Source organism: Hemitrygon akajei, chromosome 13 (assembly GCF_048418815.1).
Source record: "Hemitrygon akajei chromosome 13, sHemAka1.3, whole genome shotgun sequence".
Classification (NCBI taxonomy): domain Eukaryota; kingdom Metazoa; phylum Chordata; class Chondrichthyes; order Myliobatiformes; family Dasyatidae; genus Hemitrygon; species Hemitrygon akajei.
In genome coordinates, this window is record NC_133136.1 from 4,399,804 (window position 1) to 4,417,276 (window position 17,473).

The 17,473-nt window shown below is 42.7% G+C and overlaps 1 protein-coding gene across 4 annotated transcripts in view; it reads left to right on the plus strand.

Moving 5' to 3' along the window:
* Positions 1–17,473, plus strand: part of ctif (CBP80/20-dependent translation initiation factor) — a 235,616-nt gene that overhangs the window by 199,391 nt on the left and 18,752 nt on the right. For 3 of the 4 annotated variants that reach the window (XM_073064057.1, XM_073064058.1, XM_073064060.1), the window contains 2 exons: positions 6,249–6,305; positions 7,917–8,216. In XM_073064057.1, the coding sequence (XP_072920158.1) occupies positions 6,249–6,305; positions 7,917–8,216 (357 nt within the window). The remainder of the gene's footprint in view (positions 1–6,248; positions 6,306–7,916; positions 8,217–17,473) is intronic. The other variant, XM_073064059.1, reaches the window with a different exon arrangement.

Consider the following 17,473-nt stretch of genomic DNA (forward strand, 5'->3'; position numbering starts at 1 on the left):
TCTTACTGCTTATTTATTGCCAACTATCAATGACAAAAACATATGCTATTTAAAAACCATTTGCTCAAAACCAAGTGTGTGTCTAATGGCCATGCAGCACATGTGACTGATGCTAGTAAGAAATCTCAGCAAGTCTCCTGTCCCAATTAAGCAGCATGGTGTCCCAAATAAATGAATGAATTCCGGCTATTTTCTTGATAAGTTTTTGTTCTTTCAGAGTCCCAAGTAAGTGACTGACCTGCTTAACCGATGGCCCAATTAATCAGAATCCACTAGTAGTGCAAAAAGAGAGAGAAAAGAATAGTGAGGTAGTGTTCATGGGTTAATTGTCCATTCAGAAATCTGATGGTGGAAGGGAAGAAATTATTCCTATAGCATTGAGTGTGTGTCTGTACCTCCTCTGTGATGGTAGCAATGAGAAGAGGACATGTCCTGGGCGATGGGGGTTCTTAAAGATGACGCGACCTTTTTTTGATAAACGGTTTGGATGCGTAATTGAGAATGAAGAGCTGACAAAATTACTAGGGTAAACAAAACATGAGTATTGAGATGTCCAGTCCCTATATACTTCCATCCTCCACCAGGAAGGTCTCAAAGCTCTCTACTTCTTTTTGGATTCCAGACCTAACCAGTCCCCCTCTACCACCACTCTCTTCCGTCTAGCAGGATTAGTTCTTACTCTCAATAATTTCTCCTTTGGCTCCTCCCACTTCTCCAAACCAAAGGTGTAGCCATGGGCACCCGCATGGGTCCCAGCTATGCCTGCCTTTTTGTTGGCTTTGTGGAACAGTCCATGTTCCAAGCCTATACTGGTATCCGTCCCCCACTTTTCCTTCGCTACGTCGGCGACTGCATTGGCGTTGCCTCCTGCACGCATGCTGAGCTCATTGACTTCATTAACTTTGCCTCCAACTTTCACCCTGCCCTCAAATTTACCTGGTCCATTTCCGACACCTCCCTCCCCTTTCTTGATCTTTCAGTCTCCATCTCTGAAGACGGCTTATCTACTGATATCTACTATAAGCCTACAGACTCTCACAGCTACCTGGACTATTCCTCTTCCCACCCTGTCTCTTGCAAAAATGCCATCCCCATCTCTCAATTCCTCCGTCTCCACCACATCTGCTCTCAGGATGAGGCTTTTCATTCCAGGACGAAGGAGATGTCTTCCTTTTTTAAACAAAGGGGCTTCCCTTCTTCCACCATCAACTCTGCTCTCAAACGCATCTCTCCCATTTCATACACATCTGCCCTCACCCCATCCTCCTGCCACCCCACTAGGTATAAGGTTCCCCTTGTCCTCACCTACCATCCCACCAGCCTCCGTGTTCAATGTATAATTCTCCATAACTTCCACCACCTCCAACGGGATCCCACCACCAAGCACATCTTTCCCTCCCCCCCCTTTCTGCTTTCTGCAGGGATCGCTCCCTATGCGACTCCCTTGTCCACACATCCCCCCCATCCCTTCCCACCAATCTCCCTCCTGGCACTTATCCTTGTAAGCAGAACAAGTGCTACACCTGCCCTTACACTTCCTCCCTCATCACCATTCAGGGCCCCAGACAGTCCTTCCAGGTGAGGCGACACTTCACCTGTGAGTCAGCTGGTGTGGTATACTGCGTCCGGTGCTCCCAGTGCGGCCTTTTATATATTGGTGAGACCCGACGCAGACTGGGAGACCGTTTCGCTGAACACCTACGCTCGATCCGCCAGAGAAAGCAGGATCTCCCAGTGGCCACACATTTTAATTCCACGTCCCATTCCCATTCTGATATGTCTATCCATGGCCTCCTCTACTGTCAAGATGAAGCCACACTCAGGTTGGAGGAACAACACCTTATATCCCGTCTGGGTAGCCTCCAACCTGATGGCATGAACATTGATTTCTCTAACTTCCATTAATGTCTCCCTCCCCTTCTTACCCCATCCCTTATTTATTTGTTTTTTTATTATTATTCCCCCCTTTCTTCTTTTCTCTCTCGCTTTTTTTCTCTCTCTGTCCCTCTCGCAATCACTCCATGCCTGCTCTCCATCTCCCTCTGGTGCTCCACTCCCCCTTTCTTTGTCCCGCGGCCTCCCATCCCATGATCCTTTCCCTTCTCCAGCTCTGTATCCCTTTTGTCAATCAACTTTCCAGCTCTTAGCTTCATCCTTACCCCGCTGTCTTCTCCTGTCATCTCGGATCTCCCCCTCCCCCTCCCACTTTCAAATCTCTTACTATCTTTCCTTTCAGTTAGTCCTGACGAAGGGTCTCGGCCCGAAACATCGACTGTACTTCTTCCTATAGATGCTGCCTGGCCTGCTGTGTTCCACCAGCATTTTGTGTGTGTTGCTTATGTTAATTTGAACAACCAGCATACATGGCTGAATTAGCCTCCTTCTGTACAATACATTCCTCACAATGTTAAGACCATAAGACATAGGATAAGAATTAGGCCATTCAGCCCATAGAGTCTGATCCACCATTCAATCATTGTTCAGAGATTTATTTTCTCTGTTAACCTTATTCTCCTGTCTTCTCTCGTAACATTTGACATCCTTGCTAATCAAGAATCTATTATCCTCCATTTTAAATATACACAATGGCTTGGTCTTCACAGCATCTGTGGCAATGAATTCCACAGATTCAGCACCCTCTGGCTAAAGAAATTCCTCCTGATCTCTGTTCTAAAGGGACATCCTTATATTCCGAGGCTATGCTTTCAGGTCCTAGACTCCCCGACTATGAGAAATATTCTCTCCACATCCACTTTGTCAAGACCTTTCAATATTCAATAGGCTTCAGTAAGATTCCCCCCTCATTCTTCAAAACTCCAGCAAGTACAGGCTCAGAGCCATCAAATGCTTCTCATATATTAACCCTTTCATTCCCTGGATCATCCTCATGAATCTCTTCTGTACTCTCTGCAATGCCAGCACATCCTATCTTAGGTAAGCAGGCCCAAAACTACTCATGGTACTCCAAATGTAATAGGTTTATTGAATTGATAGAGCGCTTAACTGTATATTTAGATATATTGATTTGCAGTCAGTGGAATTTAATGCATTAATGAAACAGCAATGTTAAAAATGTGTATGATTGTTCATATTCTGCCAACAGCCAATTACTTAAAGTTAATAATAAGGGAAATGGCATTGTTGTGGAAGTTTATTAGAGTTTTATTGATTTATTTATTATGGTTAATTAAATTCTGTATTATAAAGTCCCTGCTTAGGTTACTATAACTTCATAAAGGATATAGAAATATAATTTGTATACAAAATTATGAGGGATACAGTTAGGGTAAATGCAAGCAGGCTCTTTTCTCTGAAGTTGGTTGAGACTAGAACTATAGGTCATAGGTTAAGGGTGGAAGATGGAAAGTTTATGGGGAACTTCTTCACTCAGAGGGTGGTGAGAGTGTGGAACGAGCTGCCAGCACAGTGTTAGATGTGGGTTTGATTGCAATATGTGAAGAAATTTAGATAGGGACATGGATGGGAGGGTGAGAGAGGGTTATGATCTGGGTACGGGTCGATGGGACTAACAGTTCAGCACAGACTGGGCTGAAGAGTCTTTCTATGCTGTAGTGGTCTATGACTATAGCAATGATTAGGTACAAAATGACTTTGTGAAGAAAAGCTCAAATTAATATATTTTATTTTCAACACTATAAAGAGGTTGGTATTTAAAACTAATTAAAAGTAGAAATAATTTCATGTAAACAACATATGTCATGGGTAATCATAATGATTGAAGGTACTTTGAAGATAAATGTTTAAACCACCTCCACCCACACACTAAACCTGCAAAATATTTTATAAAGAGCTGTTAATTTCTCTGTATTTGTTATTTATATTGGGCACCAGATGAATATCTGTCTCAGGAGTTGCGAACATGTTATAAGGATATTGACAGCAACAGCATTATTTTTCAGTGAAGCTAGCAAGTGTTTATTCCTTAAGTTGACAGACAGCATTGAGCTCTGAGAGATATACCCTCATATCACAAAATAAGTGGACCTGGACTGTTTAGACAAATACTCTTTATCAAGCCCACCTTCCTGCTATTCCCATAATCCTCAATAACCATATCTTGAATATACAGTGGATTCTGGTTCATTGAGACACATCGAGACCAATATATTTTGGCCCAATTAGCCAAAATTTCATAGAAAAAGTTAAAAAGGTATGAAGAAGACAAACTACTGTTTAACTGAGTAACAAATTAACTGAGAACAAATTAGAATACTACTAAAACTACCACAATACTATAACACTGTAGTTCCTGATAGTTATTGACAGAGGAATTCTTTCAGTGTATACTTCCATGCTCTTTTGATTAACTGTAAATAAACAAAAACAGTGCAGACACCTAGTACAAATGATGGACTGCCATCATACAATGTGTTCAATGATTGCATCCTCTAAATCTTTATTTTCACTGTAACATTCAAGATGATTGGTGATATTTCAAGTTCTTAATAGGTCCTAACTTGTTGAAGTAGTGAAATCAATTCATTTTCACTCCCAGCTATTTCTGGCATTTTCATGCCTGAATGCTTGAAACTGCAGTGAACAAAACAGTTCTGAATTGTCTTCCTGCTTATTATCAGTAACAAAGATCACTGCTTTCGTACACAAACTTCAGACACACGACGTGTCCGCCATTGACATTCGTTAGATGCTCGGCAGCAGTTGCTGTCCCAAGAAGCGGCTTTTTGACCCAAGTAAGCAAAGGGAAATCCCAGCAATTTTCTCGATTTGTTTTTGTTGTTTAAGAGTTGTCCGAAATAAACATTTGCCCAGTTCAACTGATGGCCCAATTAACCGGAATCCACTGTACTTTATTAAGCATCCCCAGCTCTCTGAGGTAGACAATTGGAAAGATTCATCTTTTGAGTGAAGGCTCATGTTAATTCAGTTTTAAGTAAATCAATGGGCTAGAAATTCCTTGAAGGGGGCCACATTTCTCACTGCTATACAAAGTGAACTTTATCTAATAATCCAATCACTAAATGCATTTGAGTGTGTTGTGCACAGGTAGAGTGCACTCCTGCAGATTTGACGTGGAGCCTCTATGCATGTGATGCGTAGTATTGTCAAACAATATGCAGTGCATGTTTTGATGTTGCTTTTGCAAGATGCTTCTGTGCATTCAAGGCTCACGAATGATGTAAAAGATATTCAGCACGGAGCTGGGGACTAACTGAAAAATAATAACTTCCCTTATTGTCATAATAAAGAGTATGAGAGCCCAGCCATGTCCCAACTCCCCTCAATTCCTATTGCTTCATTCTCCAATGTCCCTTTCCCTCAACGTTCCATCAGACCACAAGAGACCACATAAAAGTCTGCTCCATCATTCCATCATGGCTGATTTATTATCCCTTTCAATCCCATTCTCCTGACTTCTCCCTGTAATTTTTGATGCCCTGACTAATCAAGAATATATCAATCTCCTCTTTAAGTATACCCAGGGAGTTGGAGTCCACAGCGATCTGTGGCAATGAATTCCCCAGATTCACTACCCTCTGGCTAAAGAAATTCCTCCTCATCTCTGTTCTAAAGAGATGTCCTTCTATTCTGAGGCTGTGGCCTTCAGTCCTAGACTCCCTCACTACTGGAAACATCCCTTCCACATCTACTCTATCTAGACCTCTCAGTATTCGATAGGTTCAATGAGATCTCCCTTCATTCTTCTAAACTCCAGTGAAAATGTTCCTCATAAGTTAACTCTTTCTTTCTCGTGAACCTCCTTTGAACCCTCTCCAATGGCAGCACATCCTTTCTTAAATAAGTGGCCCAAAACTGCTCATAATACTTCATGCCATCTGATCAAAGCCTCAGTACTGTTCCTTGCACTCTGAATTCCCTCCCTGGCCATTCTCTATCCCCGCCCCTGACTCCCACCTCTATTGCGATCTGCTAACTGACCCTGCCAGTTCTATAATTGGAGAAAAGATCTTGCTACCCATGGTTTGTAGGCCTGCAGTACCATGTATGATAGCATTAGAATGTTGTGATGGAACTTCACTGCCTGGGGGCTCTCTCATGAGCCCTCCACCTACCCCTGTGTAAATGCACCTTCTCCAGCACAGAAGCTGTCTTAGTCCTGCAAATTTCAACTTCGTATTCCACAGCCGGGTTACCAGCTTCCCAGCATGCACCCTTCAGAATTTTATGTGTTGCAGTAAAGTCTCTCATCTCTCCTGCTCGCAGTCTCGAGACAGTACAGGCTGATCCTACTCAATCTCTCCTCGTAGGACAACCCCCTCAGCCCAGGACACAATCTAGTGAACCTTTGTTGCACTCCCTCTAAGGCAAGTACATCCTTCCTTGGGTAAGGAGACCAGAACTGTACCTTGTACTCTAGGTGTGATGTCACCAAAACTCTTTGTAGTCATTGCAGTAAGACTTCTTTCCTCTTATTTTTTAATCCTTTTGTAATAATGGCAAAAACATTATTTGGTTTCCTAATTGCTTGCTGAACCTGCATGCTAACTTTGTTATGCTTGTGTAAATTTCTCTATTTTCCTCTGAACGCTGATGTTTCCCATAGTTGCCTGATGTCCACCCTGATGTAATATTGCCTGTCTGTGTACTTTAACGTCCGCTACATTAGAAGCTTTCCCAATCTGCTTTTCTGTTTTGCTGTTCTTCCATTTTTTGTTCCCACAGTTTATGGTTTTCCATTGCTAAGCTTCTAATCTATGTTATAATCACCCACCAGCCCCACGTTTTGCATGTGTAATTTTCATTTCTTAAGGGAAATCACATTCCTTGCAATTTATGAATTATTTAAATATTTGCCATTGCTTATCTACTGTCTTAACTTTTGATCTACCAATTTACATTGGCTAATCTGTACTTTTTGTAACTTGATTTAAGACCCTCATTTTAGACCTCTAAATTACACTTGAACTCTGTACAGAATTCTCTCACATTGTGGACAGATTATTGTTTGATATCATAGAGAGGAAAGACAGCAAATGTCTGCAGTACAAATTAATAGATGGCCTGTTTCAACACCTGTAATATATTCTCCGCAGACACCAAATGTGCCATTTGCTAGGCTGAACATAACCTGCAATTGTAGGCGTTATTCAAAAAAGACCAAAGCTTGTACTTACAAAAATATTTGTCTGAGATCAAAGTTCAAAGTAAAATTTATTATCAAAGTACATGCATATCACCACATACAACTCTGAGATTCTTTTTCCTGCGGGCATACTCAGGAAATCTATAGAATAGTAACTGTAAACAGGATCAATGTATAACTAACTGTGCAAATGTAAATATAAATAAATAGAAATAGATAATGAGAATGGCATAACAAGATAAAGAGTCATTAAAGTGGGAGCACCAGAAGTAGAATGAGATCCCAAGTGATTCAGCTTATTTCCTAATTGGTGATCAATTTAGTTCCTTGCCTGATGAGCAAACAGGAACAATGGTTTCCAGTATATAAAGAGGATGAAATAATTGTTACTCTGAATCTGATGCACCACAAAAACACACAAAAGAAAAAGAGCACAACAATAATAAAAAAAATACATATAAATACATCAGATAGCTTAAATACAGAGATTGACTGTATGTCCATAAAGTGACGCTAGGCTGTACACAAGGTGACTAATGGGAAATAATAAAGTAGTGGTGGAGTTAATCTGTAACCAATCTGAATCACTTCCAGGAACTATTGTTTTAATAGAGCACGACAAAACTAAGCATGGCAAAAACCTTTCTCCTGATTCTGATGTCCCTAGATTAGAATTTATCTCTTTTTATGTTTACTGCATCCTCCTTTGTTCAGTTAAGTTCAGTTTGGATTGTATTTGACTGAAGAATGTATGAATTGATTATTAAATAAATTGAAAGATAAACATGATAATAACTCTTCAACTTGGATTGAACTCTTTTTGAATGCACAGGATGAAATTTCCTTGAACGTGACTAACCCTGAGAAATCCAAAATGGACAAATTGATTGAAATCCTCAATAGCATGAGGAACAACAGTCGCGACGTGGACTCCAACCTCACCTCATTCATGGAGGAGGCTCAGAACTCTACCAACTCTGAGGAGATGCTGAACGAGATAGTTAAAACCATTTATCACAAGGCCGTTACGGACAGGAGCTTTGCTGCAACTGCTGCCAGACTCTGTGATAAAATGTCTCTCTTCATGGTAGAAGGCACTAAATTCCGAAGCTTGCTTCTCAATATGTTACAGGTAAAAATGAGGTTATATTGTGCGTATGTGTGTTCCTGTGTGGCTCTCCACCGTTCCTTTGGATGTTTCAGCTGCGTGGAAAGGGGGAGTTTGCTACATGGGTAACAGCTTACTTTCCATATTGTCATACTGCCCCGGCCTGTTTTGACTGCCGGGACGCAACATTCTTGATTGACCCTAAATATGCGTGTTTCTCCATATTTCTTAATCAGAGGCAGGTTCAATAACACTCATGAAATTTGTTGTTTTGCAGTGTTTCGCAGCAATACAGTGAAATGCATTAAAAAAACTATAAATTACAATATGACCTTGGTATGCAAAATTCTGCAAGGTCTGATTCACGGTTCTATTGGAGAGGGTTCAGATTCACGAGAATGGTTCCAGGAATGAAAGGGTTACCGTATGAGGAACATCTGGCAGCTATTAGGGTGTATTCCGTGGAGTTCAGGAGACTAAGGGGGGATCTCATAGAAACATTCCAATTATTAAAGGCCTGATATAGCAAACTTATTTCCCATGGTAGGGGAGTCTAGGACAAGAGGGCGTGACTTCAGGATTGAAGATGAAAACAGAGATGTGGAGAAATTACTTTAGTCAGAGCTTGATAAATCTGTGGAATTTGTTGCCATGATCAGCTGTAGAGTCCAAGTCATTGGGTGCAGAGATAGATAGGTTCTTGATTAGCCAGGGCATCAAAGGGTATGGGAAGAAGGCAGGGGAGTGGGTATGACTGCAAGAATTGGATCAGCCCATGAATAGCAGAGCAGACTCGATGGGCTGAATGGCCTACTTCTGCTCTATATCTTATGGTCTTATGTATAAAGAGTCAAATTGCAGCATTTAATCCAACGTGGTATTGATGACTACTTGTACTGATTGTATTTACCACTTGCTGATTGGTAGCACAGTTCTACATACCCAATGTATTTAAATGAAAAATTGAAATTTAAAAGTGTACCAGATGATAAGAGGCACAGATCGAGTGGACAACCAGGGACGTTTCCCAGGACGGAAATGGCTAATATCAGAGGGCATAATTTTAATGTGATTGGAGGAGAGTATAGGGGGTAACAGAGGTAGAAGGGTTAGACTGATCTTAGAGTAGGTTAAAGGGCAGCACAACATTATGGACCGAAGGGCCTTTACTGTGTTGAAATGTTCTTTGTTCTAAAACACAGGATATGTATAGAACTGCCTAACACCTGCTATTATTGTAAAGCCAAGTTAGCAAACTATGCATAGGTCAAAGTTCCACGGATGCTGCCCGAGCTGCTGAGTTCCTCCAGCTTGTTGTACGTGTACTTGTATTGTTCTTCTTACCAGTTAACAAAGAAATCTTTCAAACGTTGGTGCAGATAGATAAGCTCAAAATTCAAAGTAAATGTATTATCAAAATGTCACCATATACAGTCCTATGATTCATTTTCTTGTGGGTATTCATGATAAATACACGAAACACAATAGAATCAATGAAAGATTGCATACAACAGGATGGACAGACAACCAATGTGCAAAAGACAAGAGACTGTGTAAATATAAAAATAAAGAAAAAATATAAATAACAGTAATAAATAAATAGAGAATATAAGATGAAGAGCCCTTAGAAATGCGTCCATTGAACAGTTCAGTGTTGGGGTGAGTGAAGTTATCCCCCCCTGTCCCCGGTTCAAGAACCTGTTGGTTGAGGGGTAATAATTGTTCTTGAACTTGGTGGTGTGGGTCCTGAGGCTCCTGTCCCTCCTTCCTGATAGCAGCAATGAGAAGAGAGCATGGCCTGGATGGTAGGTGTCCCTGATGATGGATGCTTTGTCACATAGGTGTGAAAATCACTGGTTTCTCCCTCAGCAGAAGTGGGAGGAAAGGGTTAAATTTGCAGTCTGCAGGAAGCAACCCATTACGTTGTGCCTTTGTGCCTCATTTAATACAGTGCGCAGTGTCAGCGGGACCGTACTGCAGAGACGAGACGAGTCGAGCTGATTGATTCTAATAGTGTCTGTGAAGTTTTGCCAAAGGGAAAAGGTGGATTCGTTGGTTGTCGTGGTTTCCTGGGTGCTTTGCCTTTTTGTGCTTGACCCCATTTTGTACAAATGCTGTACCGATTGCTTACAGATTCGATTAGTGTCTTTTCAGGATCACTGCAAAGACGTTGTCCTGGTTACCACTGTGGTATTGTTCGTACATCCATCTTATTTATTACTTTAACCCTTTCTCATCCTTAATCACAAAGAAAACATTTTGAAATCCCACTGAAAATCTTTGGAATTTCTACCCTTTCCTAAACAAGGAAAGCTTATAGTTTTTCAAGGAAATGTTAATTTTTTGATGCATAAATTACATTTAAAGTGGAGATCCAACAGCTCTGTAATTATGTTAGTGCTGTTTTAACTGGGTGTAGTTATATAGAGCAGTTTGGTTATTTATTCCTTATGTGGCATATAACCAAAGCAACATTTGCTATTTTATGATGGCAAACAGTACGGGCCCCTCAGCCCTCAATGTTGGGCTGACTTTTTAATCTACTTTAAGGTCAATCTTGCTGGCTGGTGGAGTAGTGACATCAGTGCTGGACTTCGGGGCGAGAGTTCCCGAGTTCGAATCCAGCCGGCTCCCTTGCATGCTGTATCCATGCCTGGGTTGAGTATCGAGCTAGCAACTCGACCTCATTAAAAAAAGGTTTCAGATGCCCAAGATGAGCAATCACCAAAAAATCGGTGCAAAAAGCTTGTCATAACGGCGCCCCGAAGACTTTGCCAGGAGTTCAGGGCGCGCACACACACACACACAATCTAACTCTTCCTACATGACCTTCCAGTTTTCTGTAATCAATGTGTCTATCTCAAATGACTTAATACGGGTGTTTAAGATGATAAGAGGCATAGATTGAGTGGAATTTTTGCCCTGAGAGAAAGTCTGTGGCTGCCCACTCAATCATCTTGTACACCTCTGTCGAGTCACTTCTCATCCACCACTTCAAAGAGAAAAGCACTAGCTCGCTCAAGCTATCCTCTTAAGATGTGCTAACTAATTCAGGCAACATCCTGGTAAATTTCCTCTGCACCATCTTCCCTATAAAGAGGCGACCAGAACTAAACATAATATTCCAAGTGTGGTCTAAGCAGGGTTTTATAGAGCTGCAACGTTACCTCACGGCTCTTGAACTCAATCCCCAACCCCTGCCTAATGAAGGAAACACAGCATATACCTTTTTAACCACCAACAACCAGAGGGCATGAATTCAAGGGTGTAAGTTCAGAGGAGATGTCAGGGCTGAGTTATTTTCCATAGAGTGGTAGATGCCTGGAATGTGCTGCCTGGTGTGTTGGTGGAGACAAATACGACAGAGGCATTCAAGAGGCTCTTTTCAAGTTTAATTATCATTCAGTGATACATGAATACCCATGATACAGTCAAACAAAAGACCATTCACCTGGGTGCAAAACACTGTACCAACAGTCACACACATAGCACATATAAGACAGCAGTAGAATATAGTCACACAAAAAATGTATAGTCCAAATCCTTGAGTTCATGAATATTGCAGCAGTCTGCAGTCGAACATAATACATCTTCTGCTGAGCGAACGGGGCAGCACCAACTGCAGCATGAACGTTGCACCACACCACCTCCAGTGAGTGCACCGACTGCGGCGCCTCGCTCCTGGGTGGCTGCAAACAACTGATACCATGGTTTGAGGCCCAGTCCTTGCTACGACCGAGGCCAGGCCATTCCCGCTGTTCACCAATAGAACCGTGAATCAGACCTTGCAGAATTCTGCATACCAATGTCCAACAGTGTCTTGATAGCACAAGAAAATGATTGAGACAATCACTTGCTGTTAGACTGCTCACCACCTTGGAGCACTAATACCTCTTTGACACAATCCACACCGTCCAGCTCCTTGTTTCTCCACTGATGAGTTAGACATGCAGTACTTTAAGAAGTTTATATGTCCTCCTCATGAAAGCGTAGGCTTCTACAGAAAGAGTAAAAAGTTGACGTTTCAGGCTGAGACCCCAAATGTCCTGATGTTCATCAGTTGTTTATTCATTTCCTTTGATGCTGCCTGTCCTGCTGAGTTTCTCCAGCATTTTGTGTACGTAACTTACAATGACCAATTAACCTACTAATCGTTACGTCTTTGGACTGCAGAAGGAAATTGGATAACCCGGAGGAAGCTAACGTGTTCCCAAGGATGACATAAACACCCCTTATAGACAGCATGGGAATTGAACTCTGAACTCCGACCTCCTGAGCTGTAACAGCATTGTGCTAATGCTATGCTACCGTGGGGGCCCTACTAGAACTTTCCTCTCACCCACATCCAGAAAATTAAAAAGAATTTTTGTTGAAAACCTCAACTATTCTCCACACCCATTCATTTTCTCAGTATGTTACAAAGAATGAAGCCTCTTAAGTTTGTGACCTTCATCTTAATCGCAAGAGAAACAGTAGTTGCGCTCATGTTCTGTTTGCTGTGTTGTAGGAATGTTGCATTGATTCCTGAACAATCTTTTATCGGAGGAACTAGCAGTATAAAATTTTCTCCTCATTCTTGACCTTGGCAGGACAATGTAGTAGCACTGGGCACGATGATACAAATTTATTGCTACACTAACCGGTAATAAATTGCTTAATGTCAATTCCTGTACACAGTGTAAAGGAAAACAAAATAATTGTTACTCTGGGTCCAGTGCAGCACAAAAAAAAGATAAAGAACATAATGATATAAAACACACAATAAATATAAATACATAAGATAGCTTATATACATAGATTGATTGCATGTCCATAAAGTGACACGAGACACAGGAGTGTCTGTACATAAGGTGTCCGTCAGCAGATGATAAAGTGGTGGTTGGGGGTGTGGAGGGGTAGCTTAGTTGGTTGAAGGTGTGGATCAGCCTTATTGCTTGGGGAAAGTAACTGTTTTTGAGTCTGGTGGTCCTGGTGTAGGTGCTACGTAGCCTCCTCCCTGATGGGAGTGGGACAAACAGTCCATGAGCAAGATACAAACAAGCTGGAGGAACTCAGCAGGTCGGGCAGCATCCATTGAAATGAGCAGTCAATGTTTCAGGCTGAGACCCTTCATCAGGACTGAAGAAGGAGGGGGCAGGGGCCCCATAAAGAAGGTGGAGGGATGGAAAATCAATCAGAGGAAAGATCGAGGGGTGGGGGAGGGGATAAGCAAGAGAGGTGAAGAAGGAATGTAAGGGGAAAGCACTATGGGTAGTAGAAGAAGGCAGAATCATGAGAGAGGTGATAGGCAACTAGAAGAGGAGACAGAGTGAAGGTGGGATGGGGGAAGGAAGAGGGAGGAAATTACCGGAAGTTGGAGAATTCGATGTTCATACCAAGGGGCTGGAGACTACCCAGACGGTATATGAAGTGTTGCTCCTCTAACCTGAGTTTGGCCTCATCGTGGCAGTAGAGGAGGCCATGTATGGACATATCCGAATGGGAATGTGAGGCAGAGTTGAAATGGGTGGCAACCAGGAGATCCTGTCTGTTGTGGCAGATGGAGCGGAGGTGCTTGACGAGGTGGTCCCCCAATGTGCATCGGGTCTCGCTGATGTAGAGGAGGCCACACCGGGAGCACCGGATGCAATAGATTACCTCAACAGACTCACAAGTGAAGTGTTGCCTCACTTGGAAGGACAGTTTGGGGCCCTGAATGGTGGTAAGAGATGAGGTGTAGGGACAGGTGTAGCACTTACACTTGCAGGGATAAGTGCCAGGTGGGAGACCTGTGGGGAGGGACGTGTGGACCAGGCAGTTGTGGAGGGAACGATCCCTGCGAAAAGCGGAGAGGGGTAGAGAGGGAAAGATGTCCTTAGTGGTGGGGTCCTGTTGAAGGTGGCGGAAGTTGCGGAGGATAATATGCTGGATCCGGAGGCTGGTGGGGTGGTAGGTGAGGACAAGGGGAACACGGTCCCTGTTGTGGTGACGGGAGGATGGGGTGAGGGCCGAAGTGCGGGAAATGGAGGAGATGCGGGTGAGGGCATCATTGATGACAGCAGAAGGGAAACCACGATTCTTAAAGAAAGAGGACATTTGAGATGTCCTGAAACAGAAAGCCTCATCCTGAGAGCAGATGCGGTGGAGAAGGAGGAACAGGGAATAGGGAATAGAATTTTTGCATTTGGCAGGGTGTGAAGAGGTATAGCCGAGGTAGTTATGGGAGTCAATGGGTTTACATGAGCGGGCTGTCTGGGATCCTTATGATGTCACTGGCCCTTTTCCAGCACCTTTTTGTATCTATGTCCTTAATGGTGGATAGGCTGGTACCGGTCATGCTTTGGGCAGTTTTGACTCCCCGTTGTAGAGCTTTTCTGCCCACCACAGTGTAGTTTCCACACCATGGAGGGTACAGCTTGTTAGAATGCTCTCTACTGTGCATCAGTACAATAATAGAAACATAGAAAATCTACAGCACAATACCGGCCCTTCAGGGCACAAAGTTGTGCCGAACATGTCCCTGCCTTAGAAATTACTCGGCTTACCCATAGCCCTCTATTTTTCTAAGCTCCATTGACCTATCCAAAAGTCTCTTAAAAGACCCTATCGTATCCACCTCCACCGCCGTTGCCGGCAGCCCATTCCACGCACTCACCACTCTCTGAGTAAAAAACTTACCCCTGACATCTCCTCTGTACCTACTCCCCAGCACCTTAAACCTGTGTCCTCTTGTGACAACCATTTCAGCCCTGGGAAAAAGACTCTGACTATCCACACAATCAATGCGTCTCATCATCTTATACACCTCTATCAGGTCACCTCTCATCCTCCGTCGCTCCAAATAGAAAAGGCTGAGTTCACTCAACCTGTTTTCATAAGGCATGCTCCCCAATCCAGGCAGCATCTTTGTAAATCTCCTCTGCACCCTTTCTATGGCTTCCACATCCTTCCTGTAGTGAAGTGACCAGAACTGAGCACAGTACTCCAAGCAACACACACAAAATGCTGGTGGAACACAGCAGGCCAGGCATCATCTATAGGAAAAAGCACTGTTGACATTTTGGGCCAAGACCCTTCGTCAGGACAGTATTCCAAGTGGGGTCTGACCAGGGTCCTATATAGCTGCAACATTACCTCTTGGCTCCTAAATTCAATTCCACGATTGATGAAGGCCAATACACCGTACGCCTTCATCACCACAGAGTCAACCTGCGCAGCTGCTTTGAGTGTCCTGTAGACTTGGTTAATGTGGGTATAGTTGTCAGAAGCTGTAGTATCACTCGTGCAGGAAATGCAGCTGGGGATTGCAACCCACCTGACGTCGTTGGTGATTACAAAGGAATCTGGTGAGTTAGCCCAGGGCAGCCTTGTAAAATGTGGCAGAACCAGGTACAACACTTGCAAAGACAGATGAGCTATACAAAATACTTGATTTAATTTTAGTACCGGTCACAATTATGGAGCATTCTGGAGTTATGTGAATAAAACAAATACCACTTCAAATAAGAACAATGTGGATTGTAAATTGCAAGCAGTAAATTGACGTTAAAAGCTCGCCTTTGCACTGTTTATGGTGCACAGGTTGACAGATATGGTTTGTAAAATGATGACCATGAGATGTTAGTATATCCATCAGCCAAACAGTAAGACAATGGGGTTGTGTTAATCGGCCTGTATCAAACCAAGCAACGTGGGCTAAGTTATTTGCACCATTATGACTGGGTCCAAGCCGGCAGACCAGATGGATGTTGTCACTTAGCCTATCAAACATGGTCACGGGTATAGTTGCAATCTATTGTGTACTTCGAGAGTCAGCTCGCACAGACACTAGTCTTGGGCATCTGGCTCTCTGTCTTCCAAAACTTTTAGAATACGCGTGCCATTAGTTTGCCCCAGCAAGGGTATTTGAACATTTAGAGGCGTCTCCCACTGTGTCTCCCACAATTCAAAGGAAGTATTGTCAACCCAAAGTTTTAAAGTAAACACTGTCAGTGTAACTATTGCGATTGTATTGAATCACCTGTTGTTACATTTGATCATAAGGGTATAAAAATGTGATGGACTTTAGGGTCTGTGAGCCTCTACCGAGAGCATCTCCGGAACGATTCCTGCCTGTTGTGATGCATAAAGATCACCAGTATCTGTCCAGTGACTTTGATCACAGTCACAACAGTTACCTCATTATAGGAAGAATGTGGAAGATTCAGAGAGGGTAAAGAGGAGGCTTACCAGGTTTAGAGAGCAGGTCTTATGAAGAGAGGTTGAGTGAGCTCGGGCTTTTCTCTTTGAAGAGAAGGAGCGTGAGAGGTGACTTGACAGAGATGTACGAGGTGATAAGAGGCATAGATAGAGTGGATAGCCAGAGATTTTATCCCAGGCCGAAATGGCTAATATGAGAGGGCACAATTTTCAGATTCAGATTCAGTTTATTGTCATTTAGAAACCACAAATGCAATGCAGTTAAAAAATGAGACAACGTTCCTCCAGAATGATATCATAAAAGCACATGACAAAACAGACTACACCAGAAAATCCACATAACATTTGGCAATCCCCACTCCAGAGTCCGGAGAGGCTGCTGCGTATTAATATCGCGCTACCGTCTTAGCGCGTTCCCCGGAAAGGAGCTCCAAATCCACCAGACAAAACAAGACCAAAAACTAAAGCTACAAGACCTGCACAAAACCACATAGTTACAACATATAGTTACAACAGTGCAAACAATAGCATAATTGATAAAAAAAAACAGACCATGGGCACAGTAAAAATAGGTGATTGGAGAAATGTATATGGCAGATATCAAAGGTAGGTTTTTTCCACAGAGAGTTGTGGGTGTGTGGAACGCCCTTCCGGAAGTGGTGGTAAATAGGGACATTTAAGATACATTTAGATAGATTAGGGACATTTAAGAAACTCCTAAGATAGGCACATGGATGATAGAAAAATGGAGGGCTATGTGGGAGGGAAGAGTTTGATTGATCTTGGAGAAGTTTAAAGCGTTAGCACAACATCATTGGCTGTATGGACAACACTACGCTAAAATGCTCTGTGTTCCTTTGAAATGTTGCATTTCCTAGTTATGGTATACAGTAGCAAAGTGATTCAGTAAATGGACCAGCCCCAGGATCCTGGACCATTGATCCACAGGGTTAACATTTAACATCAGCCTGGCTGTGTTGCTACCCACAGCTCTAATCTGTTAATTAAATTTGCTGACGACACTTCTGATTGGCCTAATCTCAAATAATAATGAAGTTTACAGAGAAGAAGTCAATGCTGCAAAATCAAAGTTGTGGACTACA